This window comes from Conger conger, chromosome 14 (genome assembly GCF_963514075.1).
Source record: "Conger conger chromosome 14, fConCon1.1, whole genome shotgun sequence".
In the NCBI taxonomy this organism is placed as follows: Eukaryota; Metazoa; Chordata; class Actinopteri; order Anguilliformes; family Congridae; genus Conger; species Conger conger.
Window position 1 is genome coordinate 39,017,798 of NC_083773.1, and position 17,667 is coordinate 39,035,464.

A 17,667-nucleotide genomic window follows, 5' to 3' on the forward strand; every position below is an offset into this window, starting at 1 on the left:
GCTTCCCAAGGGCGAGCAAACCAGAATTTACATAGCCTGGGAAACCAGAAGGTGAGTTTAACAATGAAACCTCCGGGACAGGTTTCCACTTCACTTCATATTATACTTCATTTTTAACTCTTTCTACACTGTTGTCATACGTCATTATTGACATTCTTTCAATGACCTGTGTGTGCACCTGCAGTTAGCCCATTATCTAATTAGCCCATGGCTAATTTCCCTCTGAAAGGAAAAGGCAGTATCTCCATCTGGCCAAAGTGGAGTGGAAGTGGCCTGGCTTTAGCGTTAGCCGTAGCGCTAACTTTCCCAAGTCAATGCAATCCAGGGCCTTCCCTCATTGACCTGGGTTAATCAGCCCCCTCAGTAATGCTGGTGAACCTATACAAAATATAAAAGAATAAAATAACATTAAGGAAAACGGGGGGGTGGGGTTTGGCAAGCAGCATGCGCTTGCAATGATTTCCCTCTTATCTGACACATGGCATGGCACTTGGTTATAAGAGCCACAATGCATGTAGGGAAATAGAGTTTTTTTTTACATTATTATTTTGCATACAGTAGAACGTTTCACTGCAGAACTGAAATGAGCAGTCAGGAAAGACCACTTACAAGGACACATAGAGCTGGCTGGTGACTCAGTTACATTTTGGCACTTAAAAGTCCTTTTTTAACCACGGTAAACACCCAGAAGCACGCACACGCAGCTAAAACACTGTTCCCGCAATTCGTAAAGAAAGCACACTGACACACTCACAGACTTCACTTTTGGTGGGTAACCCCCAACCACACCTGGAGCCCAGGAGGGATGAATGAAAATGATCAGAACTAGAACAGGTCTGTTGCAGACGCAAACCAACAAAACAGAAGCTTATAGTCTCTCCATGTGTACAAAATATATCCTGCAGGAGATGACTCCGAATTCCATACATTCTGGCTTAAAAATTACTAAACAAAAAAAAAAATCTAAATTGAAAGCCATTAACCCCAGTTGTTTTATTACAAGAGTTCATGTACTCAGGGAGGTGTATTTTATCACTGGTTTTCCATGTAAATCCTCATAACGAGGCAAAGTGGCTGTGTTGGGCCTACGTGGAGAGGTTCACTGCTCTTGTACCTGTGCGTCCAAGTTGAACTACGGCAGCCTGTGTGGGACACCCTGTACCATCTCTGGGCTAGCTCAGACTGAGCGAATGCTTTGGAGGTTCAGTATGCTGATGCAGTGTAAGTTCCTGTAGTTCAGTGTCCCGGCGTATCGTTGCCACGCAGCTACGACTACTCTCGGCTGAACGAGGCCCCTTAACCGTTGTGGTGCGGCGTGATTTTAAAGCGTTTACACAACACAAATACGTGCATGACTAAGCATGTTACCGGCTCGCCGCCGTGGTCAAAGAGCTCGAAAACGGAAAGAAAGGACAGTTTTTTTTTCTCTTCTTCTTCTTCTTGTTTTTTCAGTTTGGCTGCTGCTGGAAAACCGCCTTCCTCCCAGACCTGCTATATCACGTAATCAATTACAAAAATAGACTCTATTTTCAATAGCAAACATCGATAAGTATTAGTAGTGGATTAGAGAGCGCGAGACCCAGCCCTTAATGCACTGCTCCATGCACAGGGGACACTGACAGAGCCGAATTCACTGAGGCCAGCACACGACTCGCTTCTGTTGAGGCGTCATAGTGATGCACAGGAAGCTTATAACCAAATAAAAATAACACAGACGGGTATATTTTTGAAGGGCTAGACTCCACGTCCTGCAGGCCGCAGTGTCCGCAAGCGTTAGCTTCGACCGTGCGCTAGACCGCCTGATTTAACCAATTTAGCTTGTCATCTGAACCAAGCAGGTGAACTAATGAGTGAAATCAGGCGGTGTGGCGTGCGGTTGGAACACACGCCTGCAGACACCGCGGCCCGCAGGACGTGAGGTTGGGTAGCGCCGGTGTGGGGTGTACGTGGCCTTCAGTGAACCTCTCCGCAGCCGTCGCCCCCCAAAGAGGAGATTTGTGTAAGGGTGGAGTCTTGCTCCCTTCGCTCCGCCATTTTCCCTTCCTGGCCCAAACCTCCCTGCCCCCCTCCCCTCCCCTCCCCTCCTCAGCCGTAGTTGTAGGTGAAGTTGTACGTGCTGGGCTCTTTGGGCACCGGGGGCGGGGCCTCGGGGATGGTGATGTTCTCCAGGTCCAGCAGGCGGAGCTTCATCTCCATGGTGATGAGCGTGTCGAGGTCGCTGCGCGTGAGGTCGCTCGCCATCTCCCGGCCCAGCAGGGCGCACAGCCCGTCCGTCCAGACGCAGTACTGCGGAAAGCACGCGTGCGCACACTCAATACACGCTCTCTTACACCCGCCCGCGTTGCGCCCCACCCTCCCTTCGCCAATTACAAATGCCAATGCGAAACCGTCACCACACCACGCGTGTCGTATTTCATATCAGCAGGGAGACCCGGTTTATCACGACGCCCAGGCGTGCGTTCAAGATTACGACTATGTTTGCAGAAAATGAACTTAAATGAACATTCCATGGAGTCCACCACCAACACCTTATACAAACGGATGCGACTTAGGTCTAACAATGCCAGCTAGTTGATTAACTCTGTCCGTGGCAAAAATAAAACAAAGTTTGAACATGTTTGACACGGATAGTAAACGGGGACTCCTGAGCTGCTGCTCACCTCATATTTATTTGGAGCCACAAAGTTGAGGGCCTCATCAGGATCATAGAGAATGGAAAAGGCCAACTCCAGGACCTCCTGTAAACCAGGAACAAATTATTACACATTACATACTCAAATCAGAAGCACACATCATTGCAGACATTATCACACACAACATAATCAAACCAGGAACAGGTTGTTACACACTACATACTCAACACAGGAACACATTACACACTACATACTCAACACAGGAACACATTACAAACTACATACTCAACACAGGAACACATTATTACACACTACCACATACCTGCAACATACACTACACACTCACAAGCAGTTCTCCGAGCTACAATGTATTATGTCACGGCAAATAGATATTTCTTTTGGGTGTGGACCTCACAGTGCATATTACGGATGTTAACTTGTTCCAGCGTGCGTTCCAGTCTGCTCAACAGCAGACCCAGGCCTTTTTCAGGTTGAGGGCACGGGTCATTACCTTGTTCTGCTTGAGGGCACTTTTCTCTTTCATATGAGGGCAGTCCTTCCCGGTCACCACTGACTTGATATCAGACACTGGTACTGCGGAGGCAAGGAGAGGTCGGTTACCACGGCGATGCCTCGCTCTGATTGGCTGCGAACGGCGGCGCGGAGGTCAGGTGACTCACTCTTGTCGCTGAGCAGCTCGAAGGGCACCTCTCCCTGGGGAGGCTCCTCCAGGTCTCCGTAGTGCAGAACCTTGTGGTTCAGAGACAGGCGGCAGAACCAGAACTTATCTGTGGGGGGATGGGGGGGTGCATGGGGGAAAAGGTCAGGTAATTTAGAGAGCCCTTGACACACATAATGGCACCACAGATGAATAAACAATGTGTGTCCAGGCTGAACACTGCTAATGTTTCAGTGACATGAAAATGACTGAAATGCTTCTTTTTGTAACCGTGGGATGTACTAAAAATGCTTCAGATCGCGAAGGCTCCTCATTATTCTGCGACATCAGGTCTGAATGAAGACCTTTCTGGCTATGAGTGCGTGTAGGGAGTAGCCATCATAATGTGTACATATCAGGAGCGCTGAGTGAGCGTGTGCAGGTGTGTGTGTGTGTGTGCATGGTTGTGTGTATGCGAGTGTACAGGGTGTGTGTGTGTGTGTGTGTGTGTGTGTCTGTGTGTACAAGGTGTGTGTGTGTGTGTGTGTGTGTGTGTGTGTGTGTGTGTGTGTGTGTGTGTGTGCATGCATGTGTGTGCAGGTGAGTACATGTGTGTGTGTGATATAGTGATGTGTGTGTGTATGTGTGTGTGTGTGATTGTGTGAGTGTGTGTGTGTGCGTGAGTGTGTGTGTGTGTGTGTGTGTAGTGCTCTGAGTGTGTGTGTGTGCTATAGTGAAGTGTGTGTGTGAGCAGTGCTCTGTGTGTGTGTTTGTGTGTGTGTGTGATATAGTGATGTGTGTGTGTGTGTGTGTGTGTGTGATATAGTGATGTGTGTATGTGTGTGTGTGAGAGCAGTGCTCTATATGCGCGTGTGTGTGTGTGTGTGTGAGTGTGTATATGTGTGTGTGTGTGTGTGTGTGTGTGTGTGAGCAGTGCTCTGAGTGTGTGTATATGTGTGTGTGTGTGAGCAGTGCTCTATGTGTGTGTATATGTGTGTGTGTGTGTGTGTGTGTGTGTGTGTCCTCACCTTGTCTCCTGCGGTTGCCGATCTTGCGGAAGCAGCTGCCGTCACACAGGCGGTTCAGCCGCTGCTGCTTTATCAGCTCCAGGATCTCCGGCTGGATCCTCTCACGCAGCTCTCTGTGTGACACAGACACAGTCATACACACACAGACACACACACCACACACACCAGCCACAACTCGTTGTTGGATACACACTCATTACACAGAGTACATCCACACACCACAAGCACACACAGTTCACTGATAGACTGACAGTCATTATACACACACACAATCTTGTTTTTGCTACCTGGTGAGGACACATGACTTTTTGCCCACTGGTGGGGACACTCACGCACAGCACTCACATGATGGGCGGGGACTGGAAGTCGTCCTGGCTCATCCTCTCAGACTGGCGCAGGCGCAGGATCTCAGAGTAGCTCAGGCCCCGCAGTTTACTCTTCAGCTGGTCCAGAGAGGCTGGCTTCATGGCCAGAGCCCGAGTGATCTGCTCCTTCACCACCTGCATCACCTGAGCACACACACACCACTTCATCACACACACACACACACACCACTTCATCACACACACACACACACACCACTATATCACACACACACACACACACCACTATATCACACACACACCACTACATCACACACACACACACCACTTCATCACACACACACACCACTACATCACACACACACACCACTTCATCACACACACACACCACTTCATCACACACACACACCACTTCATCACACACACACACACACCACTACATCACACACACACATCACTACATCACACACACACACCACTTCATCACACACACACACCACTTCATCACACACACACACACACCACTACATCACACACACACACCACTACATCACACACACACACACACACACACCACTACATCACACACACACACACACACACACCACTACATCACACACACACACCACTACATCACACACACACACCACTTCATCACACACACACACCACTTCATCACACACACACATCACTACATCACACACACACACCACTTCATCACACACACACACACCACTTCATCACACACACACATCACTACATCACACACACACACACCACTTCATCACACACACACACACCACTTCATCACACACACACATCACTACATCACACACACACACCACTTCATCACACACACACACACCACTTCATCACACACACACATCACTACATCACACACACACACACCACTTCATCACACACACACACACACCACTTCATCACACACACACACACCACTTCATCACACACACACACACACCACTTCATCACACACACACATCACTACATCACACACACACTTTACTACATCACACACACACACCACTTCATCACACACACACATCACTATATCACACACACACACCACTTCATCACACACACACATCACTACATCACACACACTTCACTACATCACACACACACACACCACTTCATCACACACACACACACACACACATCTCACATCTCTCACATCTCTCACATCACTATATCACACACACACATACACACATCACTATATCACACACACACACCACTTCATCACACACACACATCACTACATCACACACACACACCACTTCATCACACACACACACACACACACACATCTCACATCTCTCACATCACTATATCACACACACACATACACACATCACTATATCACACACACACACACACACACAATCACTATATCACACACACACACACACACATCACTACATCACACACACACATCACTACATCACACACACACATCACTACATCACACACACACATCACTACATCACTACATCACTACATCACACACACACACACACCACATCACACACACACACACACACACACACACACACACCACTACATCACACACACACACACCACTACATCACACACACACACACACACACACACACACACCACACATCACTATATCACACACACACACACCACTACATCACACACACACACACACACACCACTATATCACACACCACACACACCACACACACACACACATCACTACATCACTATATCACACACACACACATACTTCACTATATCACACACACACACACACATCACTATATCACTATATCACATACACACATCACTATATCACACACACACATCACTATATCACACACACATCACTATATCACACACACACACATACTTCACTATATCACACACACACACATTACTATATCACACACACACACATCACTATATCACACACACACACACACACACACACATCACTATATCACATACACACATCACTATATCACACACACACATCACTATATCACACACACATCACTATATCACACACACATCACTATATCACATACACACATCACTATATCACATACACACATCACTATATCACACACACATCACTATATCACATACACACATCACTATATCACATACACACATCACTATATCACACACACACATCACTATATCACACACACATCACTATATCACACACACACACATCACTATATCACACACACACACACACACATCACTATATCACACACACACACACACACACACACACACATCACTATATCACACACACACCACTACATCACACACACACCACTACATCACACACACACATCACTATATCACACACACACACACACACACACACATCACTATATCACATACACACATCACTACATCACACACACCACTACATCACACACACACACACACACACATCACTACATCACTACATCACACACACAGACACACATCACACACACACACACACACACACACACACACATCATTATATCACACACACACACGCGCACACACGCACACACACACATCACTATATCACTACATCACTACATCACTACATCACTACATCACACACACACACACACACACACATCACTATATTACATTATTGGCATTTGGCAGACGCTCTTATCCAGAGCGACGTACAGTCGATTAGACTAAGCAGGAGACAATCCTCCCCTGGAGCAATGCACTGACCTTGCTGAGGTCCTGCACTGACCTTGCTGAGGTCCTGCACTGACCTTGCTGAGGTCCTGCACTGACCTTATTGAAGTCTTCAGCTGTGGCCCTCATCTCCTTCCAGGTCTTGTTGAGCAGCTGGATGCAGACGCAGAAGAACTCCTCCCAGGCTCGGTCGTGGGTGAAGAACATGGGGTGGTAGTCATTACAGCCCTCGTTTGCTGGAGAGGAAGAGCATAGTGTTACTGGCATTTCATAAGACACCGTCACTAACTGACGGATGGACCTCCTCCCGTCTTCATAACTTTCCTGTGGACACGGATTAGAAAACGGTGGCCTAAAGGAAAATGGTGGCCTAAAGGAAAACCTACTTTGATTGTAATGAACTACAAATGCATGAACAGGACTAGACGATTCGATTTTATTCACAAACCCATCTGAAAGTGATGTCATAAGTGCGGTTTCCATCCAACCATTTTTATGTGAATTTTGAAATTGCACTTTTAAAGTAAACTTAAGTGGGAATAGTTGAAATGAGGAAAAAAAAAAGTTCAAAAAGGCGGAATATCGAGAAAATTTTTTTTACGCTTGGCCCAGGTGGATAAGTTGGCGTATCGATAAAGAGATGAATTGGCGCTGGATTCATTCAGCATCATTCAGTTAAGACGAGCAGAAATAAGAGGGTCCTGAATGAGTTTATCAAATGGTTGACACTCCTGTTTGTCATTCATTCATTTTGGTAACACGCGTTTTCTAAGCATGTTAAATTCAGTTCACCATTCTCCGCAGTGCAAAGCATCAAACCGTGGGAAAATAACCCTGTTACTACATGAAGACGGCTTCACCTGGAGTCGTTACAAATATAGCCTTATGTTTTCATCAACCGCAACTTAAAAGTACGTTTATGTTTTAAGATTATGTTGCTTTTGAAGGTTTATAAATGATTTAATTTACTTCCAGCAAGCAATCTGGGTCCACACAAGTGAGGTTGTTGATCTGGAGATGTACAATATTAAACGGGTATTAACAGACACCAAAGTGGCATACAGTATACAGCATAAGGCCCATTTATATATTTTTTTCGTTTTCTTCTTTTTATGAACCTGAATCTACACACTGAAGATGCCATAAACATAACTTGGCTGGGGAAAAACTGCATTTTGAGGCCCTCTCATTATTACAGTGTCAAGAAAAAAACCATGAAATGATATATCATCATTCTAGTAATTACCAGACCAAGACCCGTGATCTATGGCTTTCTTTGTTAAAAGTATTATTTGCAAAGGGTAACAACAAAAACTTTCAAGCAAAACAGATACCTGTTTCTTGGATTTTTTAGTCCTAAAGGTTTAAGGCATGTTTGAATAAGAATATGAAAGAGATTAAGTCTGATTTGATTGAACAGCACATCATTAAACTGGCTAGACGGGGCTGACTGTATCAAGGGGAATGTCATAACTGACATAATCCTGTAATTAACACACACGTCCCACACGGGATGCCACTGTTATTAAGACGCATATCCCTGAAGAGATTATGTTATTAGCACTTAAACAATACTGTTATTATACATCTCGGAAGAGATTACATTGTCATTAAAATGTACTTGTGTGACTGCCCCAGGTGGTTACGACCATTACGAACGCTACCCAGCATGCAGTGCGGCGAAATGCACTCACGCAGTTCTCCCACTTGCAGGATCTCGCACAGCATGCGGGTGAGCTCGATCGCGCAGCGGCCAAACGGACACTCGTGCTTGTCTTCACGGCTGCTGTTCTCCAGAACAATCTAGAAAAAATTTACAAATTAAAACAACTGCTGGCATTTCCACTTTCCTCACGTACACAGGTGCCCGAGTGTGCATTTCGGTTTCAAAATCCTTATGTACATTACATGACATTTGGCTAACGCACTTATCCAGACCGACGTTACAGTTGATTAGACTACGCAGGAGACGATCCTCCCCTGGAGCAATGCAGGTTCAAGGGCCTTGCTCAAGGGCCCAACGGCTGTGCGGATCTTATTGTGACTACACCGGGGATCGAACCTCCGACCTTGCGGGTCCCAGTCCCCCGCTGTGCTACAGGTCGCCCGCACCGGGCCGGTTTAAGCGGAGGGAACTTGCGTGCAGCGCAGCGTCGCTGCAGGGTACATGCTGAGGCGTCAGCCCTGCGGGGTCGGTGCGTTACGAGCGCTCTCACCCGGGTGTAGGTGTCCTGGTGCAGCTTGGCCAGGTACAGCATGTTATCCAGGGCCAGCATGCCCGGAGGGGTCTGCGTGAAGTCCATGGCAGGGTTCACGTGGTTCTGCACCAACAGCAGAGATTATACACCCACACGCACCCACACAAACAAATCAAGATTTAATGTTGTGAGGCTCCAATTGTGAAATGCTGAAATTATATAATGGTCTGATGATGCATCACTGTAAGAACAGAATGGTGTGATAACGCAAAGTTGTAGCGGTGTAAAGATTTAATGACATAATGCAGTTATAATGGAATGCTGTATTGGCAAACGTGTATTACTAATGTGATGGTGTAATGCTGTATTCGTGCTACAGCGTAAAGCTGTAATGTGATGGTGTAATGCTGTATTCGTGCTACAGCGTAAAGCTGTAATGTGATGGTGTAATGCTGTATTCGTGCTACAGCGTATAGCTGTAATGTGATGGTGTAATGCTGTATTCGTGCTACAGCGTATAGCTGTAATGTGATGGTGTAATGCTGTATTCGTGCTACAGCGTATAGCTGTAATGTGATGGTGTAATGCTGTATTCGTACTACAGCGTAAAGCTGTGATGTGATGGTGTAATGCTGTATTCGTACTACAGCGTATAGCTGTAATGTGATGGTGTAATGCTGTACTCGTGCTACAGTGTAAAGCTGTGATGTGATGGTGTAATGCTGTATTCGTACTACAGCGTAAAGCTGTGATGCTGTATTCGTGCTACAGCGTAAAGCTGTAATGTGATGGTGTAATGCTGTATTCGTGCTACAGCGTATAGCTGTAATGTGATGGTGTAATGCTGTATTCGTACTACAGCGTAAAGCTGTGATGTGATGGTGTAATGCTGTATTCGTGCTACAGCGTATAGCTGTAATGTGATGGTGTAATGCTGTATTCGTGCTACAGCGTAAAGCTGTGATGTGATGGTGTAATGCTGTATTCGTACTACAGTGTAAAGCTGTGATGTGATGGTGTAATGCTGTATTCGTACTACAGCGTAAAGCTGTGATGTGATGGTGAGGGACTGACCGTGAAGCCCAGCATCTTGTAGTCCTTGGTGTACATGGCCTTCCGCTTCTCCGTGCCACCTGGGTCGTTCTCTCCGTCGAAGGCGATTCGGCGCAGCTCGAATATGATGTCCCTCTGAGCCTGGAGGAGACGGACAGGGTCGTGAGCCAATGAGGCGCCCCCCCCCCGCTGCACGCGCAGGGAAGCTCTGCGCCGTCTTGCGTGAAACTCACCTGGTCACTGGGATCCATTTTGGTCATCATGCGCTCCTCCAGGAGGTTAAAGGTCAACACCTGAAGCACGTACAGCTGGTGCGCCATCTCGGCTTTGATTGGCCGATTGCCGCGAATGACGTGCTGCGAGAGGAGAAGGGGCGACACACTTATGTTGCCGCGGTAACATTAGGGCAGAAGGGTTGACATGCTTATGTTGCCGCGGTAACATTAGGGCAGAAGGGGCGACACGCATATGTTGCCGTGGTAACATTAGGGCAGAAGGGGTGACATGCTTATGTTGCCGTGGTAACATTAAGGCAGAAGGGGCGATACACTTATGTTGCCACGGTAGCATTAACATCAATGTGCATGCACACTGGTACACGATTATGTAAAATGCCATAAAAAAATAAATTCCCCAGGAAGTGGCTGTGAAAATATAGTATTATAGTATTACAATTATATATATTTTTTGGACTACATACTTTAAGATGTGTTTGTATGGTTATGAGGTCAAAGTTCTCTCTCTATTAAGTAAGCAGTTTTCTTACTGCAATTTAATCATTCGGGACACATCTCATCATAAACTGCACACGTAACTATATAATCACAATTCTCAGAGAACAGAAATAGCACTGAGTACAACAGGATGAAAATAATGATTACAATTAGGACACAACTGATTTCAACTGCCAGTCAATTGTATCAATTAAAAATGCAAACTGCATTAATTTCTCATACATAACACATTATATGCATTTGGTTGATCAGACTGAATAAATGTTGTGGGATATGAATATTGAACATTCATTCTTCATAGTGTGCAAAGCTGTTCTTGACATAATGGGCATTGAATATGGCCAACCTCCATTAGAAATGTATAATTAAGAACAATTAGCAGCTTGTTACAATTTAGACATTGCGATAACGGCAAGAATGAAAACCAGCACAAACAGTGGGTTCCCAGGGTCTGGGTGTCACCATTTTATAGCAAATGAAAATTGTTAAATGTTAAAGGAATCAGGCGAATTTGTTATTGGGAGAATATATTTAACAAACAGTATTTCTGACATAATGCGGCTTAATAACATTAACAGCACATTAACAGCTTGTTAAAGTTCTGGGACTCCATTTGTGGTTGTAACGAAAACCAGCACACTCTGTGGTGGCCCAGGACTGAGTTTGAGAACCACCAAGCTACAGCAGATAGTCAGTACCCAGCACACAGACAGTCAGTACCCAGCACACAGTCAGTACCCAGCACAGAGACAGTCAGTATCCAGCACACAGTCAGTACCCAGCACAGAGACAGTCAGTATCCAGCACACAGTCAGTCAGTACCCAGCATACAGATAGCCAGTACCCAGCACACACACAGTCGGTACCCAGTACACAGACAGTCAGTACCCAGCACACAGAGAGTCAGTACCCAGCACACACAGTCAGTACCCAGCACACACAGTCAGTACCCAGCACACACAGTCAGTACCCAGCACACACAGTCAGTACCCAGCACACACACAGTCAGTACGCGCGCGCACACACACACACACACACACACACACACACACACACACACACACACACACACACACACACACACACACACAGAGTACCCAGCACAGTCAGTCAGTACCCAGCACACAGACAGTCAGTACCCTACACTCACATTAAGGATGATGGATCGCAGGTGTTTCTGTGCCAGGGTGCTCGCCATCTCCTGTAAAGAGAGACAGACACGCTCAGTTTCTCTTTAAATCTGCTCCTGCACATACATACCTGGGGTGAAGGCGTTACAACAGTGTGGAGATTATGTAAACAATTATGTATTCTGTCAAATTAATTAAAGCACGCCTCTTTGCGACTGCTTTTTCTGTGAGGAATTTAAGGACTAAAAACAGGCAGTAATTTGCAGACTGCGGACACGGCATCACTCACATTCAATAAGATGTGTGTTTAATAAGGATTCTCTCTCCCAAACAAGGCAGCAGTTATTGGAACCAGAAGACAGAGGAGCAGGGAAAAACAGAATAAGACGAGAGGGTCTTTCGTGCAAGAACGACCTTGTTTCAGTTAACCGAGGAGTTAAGCCATGCAGGTTAAACAGGCGCGTAAGTGACACACTACCGGAGGATAAGGAAATCGAGCCACGCAGCCCAAATTCCCGACCTACTCGAATTTAACTTCACATTTCAGCTAGCAAATGTTTTGTTGACACATATTTTCTGTGCCAATTACTCATTTATTACCAGATATAAAACAGTAAAAGATATTTGCTTCGTTGTCAAAGGTCGACATGCTCGTATCCGTATGATAATTATGACATTTTATTTTATAGGTTATATAATATGGTGTACTCCGTCCTATTCAACGCGTCTTATCTGACATTATCTTCGATCTGATAAGGTCTGGCTGACTGAGGCCTTAACCTTCCAACTCCCAACTCCTCCAGGCCTCGAGGACAAAGCAGAAAGGGGAGCATAGACCTGGTGAGTGGGAGACATCTTTCATACCGAATGAGCTGGTTGCCCTTGGAACCGACAGGCACACGGTTGCACAGCCTCAACGGGAAGGTATAACGGGTCGCTGTAAATAATGCTATTTAAGCACGGTGCTGACTTTTTCAGCGGGCTAGCTCTTTCTGCAGAAATAAACAGGCTTATAATCGGATCTGGTGTGCAGCGGTTTCCTGACTGCATGGGTTACCTCTATTGCAAGCCAAGGGTGGAGTTTCCCCTCCTCAGTTGAAAGGACTATTGACCAATCTGTCATCACCTCGCGGTTGAGTTTGTATTAAAATGTCGTTCTGAATTTAAACAATTACCCGGCGTCCCTTCGTCCAGTGGGGAATAGAACGAATGCAGTTGAACCTTCACACATTCCAACTTTCTATTCCTTACAGCCTTTCCCAACTGGGCCACCTCCATTTTACAGCCTGCTGTTTCATCCATGTTAATATTCTTCCCGCGGTTGGACCGTGTGTATCTTCCGTCCACGTATGACTGTAGGAAAGCTACTTTTCTACATTGCGCTCAACAAATTCTTATTATTATTCTCCGTCGGTGACGTATTCTTATGCTGCAATACTATGTTCTGACCCTGTACCTCGATTTCCTGACCTGAAAAACGTTTCAGTTTCTCAATATTGCTTTTGCTGCTTGTTCCCGATTTCTCAGCATTTCTTGGCGCCTGCAGTCTGCATGTACCAGTAGGCCATCATTTCGGCAGGCTCTTTATTTTACAGGGCATCTCCTCCAGCAAAATTGTAACCAGCGGCATTTCACTTTGCGATTGCCTAATGAGGACCCACCTTAGTAATCAGCCGGCAACGAGTTGGTTTGTGCAGCCAGGACGACAGAAATATAGCTGATCTTACGCTGCAACCATTTCCATTGAGAATCGAGCCCGCAGCGAGTCGCAGATTAACCCGGAATGCAAAAGCAATTTCTAATTTGTGTCCCATTAAAAAGTTTACGAACCAGTGCAGTGTACTGTTTTTCAAGACCAGGCCAGCTACAGTGGAAGATACCATTTAACTTTCACACAAATGCAGTGTGAAAAGGCGAGCATTGCTGGACTAAATGGTGTGTTCTGGTCATTACGTTATGTTAAAAATAATAATAATAAAAAAACCCCACAGCTTGAAGAGGCCTGCAGCGCACAGCTCCTGCCACTAGGGGTCAGTGAAGGCAGACAGAGCAGCACAGTGTATGAGGGGTGGTGATGCATACTCACGGTGAGCCCCAGGTCCAGTGGGTTAGTATGCTCCTCCTGACGGCGAGGGGTTGGGAGCAGGGGTGCAGGCGTGACAGCGATGGAGACAGAGAGCAGCACGCTTACACACGGGCACGACAAACAGGCACAGGCATCGCGCGACGGCACATGCACAGCGCAGCGACCGCATGCAGCAGCCAGGGGGCGACAAAGCACCGGCGGAGCCACACACGGAACAGGCCCGGCGACCGGAAAACCAAACGGTGGCCGAGAGTGACCGACTAACCCCGAGTAGTAACCGACAGCTCTACTTTTAATTACCATTATACCTCAGTCTCAGTCCCCGTTCGATGTTAATGAACATTTTAAAAAATAACAGATGACTGACGCTCAGGAAAAAGGAACAACCGCCCCGTTACGGTCAGATAACAGATAATCTGAAGTGTTTGTTAAATTTGACTTATGTGTGCGTCTCATAAACGGGTGGAGTGCGGTGCCCATTCGAAAAGTGGCCAACCGTACCCACACAAGAAGCTGTCCCCTACCTCACACTGAGAATGTTTTATTCATTACATTACATTATTGGCATTTGGCAGACGCTCTTATTCAGAGCGACGTGCAGTTGATTATTCATCTACTCATTAGGTATACGCTGCTCACAAAACTGTAACCAAGTTTGAAAAAATAATAAAAATGAAATAAAAACATGAAAATCGTATCAGCTAGGGGTCCCGAATACTACATAAAAGCAAGAGGGGAGAGGAAGGGAAAAAAATAAAATAATAAAAGTCACATTTGTTTTTCTCTCTTACATGACCAGGACCGAACAGGGTTGGCCATGTAACTGAATCGGTTCTTTTTTTCTTTATTCAAACAACCGGCCGGCTCCCTCAGGCAGCTGTGTGGGGTTACAGGGCAGCAGTGCAGGCAGAGTGATGAGCACACTATGAATACTGTCAACAGCAGCGTTGAGTATGGCTTTGAACAGGGGGGGGGGGGGGAATTTGACACACCGTTCTGACTCTACTCTAAACTGCAGACTAAAGGTGCCTTATGCAACAGTGTCACGACACAAAGTGTGTGCAGACAGAACTTTGTCCAACGATGGTTTGCATTGTTTCAGGGACGGCATGCTTTGTCACTATAAACTGTCCTCACACTTGTCCGTTCTGCTACATAGTTATGCAAACAAAACGTCTTCATCCATGAAAACAAGTAGCCTAGTAAAAAGGCAGCGAGGGAGAGATGTGTGTGTGTGTGTGTGTGTGTCCGTGTGTCAGAACATGTCTCTGTGCGTGTGTGTGTGTGTCTGTGTGTATCAAAGCGTGCATGCTTGTCTGAGTGTGTCCGAGCATGCCTGTATGTGAGTGTGTCAGAGTGAGTGTGTCCTTGTGTGTTCTCGCTTGCTTGTGTGGGGGTCAGAGTGTGTGGCTGTGTGACTGTATCCTTGTGTGTCATGTGAGTGTCAGAGTGTGTCCTCACATTTGAGTGAGTGTGTGTGTGTGTGTGTGTGTGTGTGTGAGAGAGAGTATGCGTGTGGGTCAGACGCAGGTACGTGGTGCGGGGGGGGGGGTAACGCACTGACCTGCCGGCGGTCCTCGGGCGCTTTGAGGAAGAGGGCGTTGATCAGCGCGATGGCGTAGGTCTGGATCTCCTGATTGGACCTGGAGACACAGGGCAGCACAATCGGTTAGCAGTACCTCGCCCCCTCTCTTCTCAATCTCTCCTTGTTATTGTCCTGGGAGCCCGTGACTTACAGCACTCTTACAGCAGTACAGCTACAAGACCAATCTGCATCCAATCAGGGTTGATCTTAAATTGGGTTGACGGGCGCATGTCATTCCATTGGTAAAACACCCTGTCGGGAATACTGGGGTCATCGACATTCCTGATTTATGGAAGGTCTGCTTCCGGACCATTCAAACTGGACTAGTTAATCTGTTGTCTCCTCAATATTTGAACTGTTCCCACCACTTCTCTAACGCCCTGCACCCAAAGTGTTGGGGCAATGGCCTCTTGTAGTACCACTGAACTGGCTTCTCGATCTAATTTGCAAGCAAATTGGGCCAACGTTAGCTCAGGTAAGAGCGGTTGTCTGGCAGTTGGAGCGTTGCCTGTCCCCCGCCAGGGGTGTGCGTCAGACCGTTTGGTGCGTGTCATAATCCCAATTTCTACCGACGAGCTGATCGGTGCCTTGCGTGGCAGTGTGGATAGAAGCGCTATATAAATGCAGATCCATACAATTAATTCAAGAGGATTTACTTCATTTTACAAATTCCTGAAGATGTTTTGAGTTTTGTACAGATGTATTTAAAAATGAGTAACAGACTGTATCGTGGTTTTTAATGAAAATCTTTTTTTTCTTTCTTTTAAACAATAGTGCGGAGAACATTCGCCTTTATTCTGCTGAGCCACGGCATCGTTCGCACACTCAGACTGTAAAGCGGAGACGTAGTTGCCATGGAACACGAATTTAAAAATAGAGGCTCGGCTGAATACATTTCCAGAATAATCTGGATGAGTTTCCCAACCGCCTCCTCTCTTGGAGTAAGTTCTGCCGTGGGGAATTTCAGCTTTTACTCGACGGCCCTTCCAGATCCGATTGTGACGACTCGTTGTCACGTCGGCAAAGTTTGCGGCAGCCATGTTTGTCGTATTCCCCAAAATTGCCTTGGAAACCATCTGCGCCCTTACATCATCACGCCCGCCCATACTGCTGAACAGGAATGACCTAATTTACATACTGCATTTTACTGGCTGCTGCAGCCTGCGCAATTTATATCCCACCAAGAATAAGGCGATGAAAGACTAGCGAATCGGTTATTTGACCAAGTCCTGACGAAGGCAGTTTAGCAGTCTAAACGTTGGCAATTAAAATAACTATCAGAATCGCGAGTGTGCGACCTTTCTTAAGTGTTTGTTTAGATACCATCTACCTTTAAACCAGTAAACCGATGCGGTGTGGATCCTCCAACATGCATAATCAACACCAGGTCCTGTGGGAGGTATGAAAAACAAACTCGATGTTGTCGCTCTCCAAAACCTCCTCCAGGATAGTGTGTAGACTTTGATAAAAAATAAAATAATAATAACAATAATAAAATGGCGAAAGAATAATAGCGACAGAACGGATTATCTT

General features: G+C 46.2%; 1 protein-coding gene across 3 annotated transcripts in view; it reads right to left on the reverse strand.

Annotated features, from left to right (window-relative positions):
* Positions 1–2,085: 2,085 nt before the first annotated feature.
* Positions 2,086–17,667, reverse strand: part of elmo2 (engulfment and cell motility 2) — a 41,380-nt gene continuing 25,798 nt past the window's right edge. For 2 of the 3 annotated variants that reach the window (XM_061220483.1, XM_061220481.1), the window contains exons 10-22: positions 16,114–16,192; positions 12,484–12,534; positions 10,833–10,955; positions 10,621–10,740; positions 9,565–9,669; positions 9,043–9,151; positions 7,448–7,584; positions 4,665–4,828; positions 4,320–4,432; positions 3,314–3,421; positions 3,145–3,227; positions 2,661–2,738; positions 2,086–2,286 (exon numbers count right to left, since the gene is read on the reverse strand). In XM_061220483.1, the coding sequence (XP_061076467.1) occupies positions 2,086–2,286; positions 2,661–2,738; positions 3,145–3,227; positions 3,314–3,421; positions 4,320–4,432; positions 4,665–4,828; positions 7,448–7,584; positions 9,043–9,151; positions 9,565–9,669; positions 10,621–10,740; positions 10,833–10,955; positions 12,484–12,534; positions 16,114–16,192 (1,471 nt within the window). Of the gene's footprint in view, positions 2,287–2,660; positions 2,739–3,144; positions 3,228–3,313; positions 3,422–4,319; positions 4,433–4,664; positions 4,829–7,447; positions 7,585–9,042; positions 9,152–9,564; positions 9,670–10,620; positions 10,741–10,832; positions 10,956–12,483; positions 12,535–14,549; positions 14,586–16,113; positions 16,193–17,667 lie in introns of all 3 variants that reach the window. The other variant, XM_061220480.1, reaches the window with a different exon arrangement.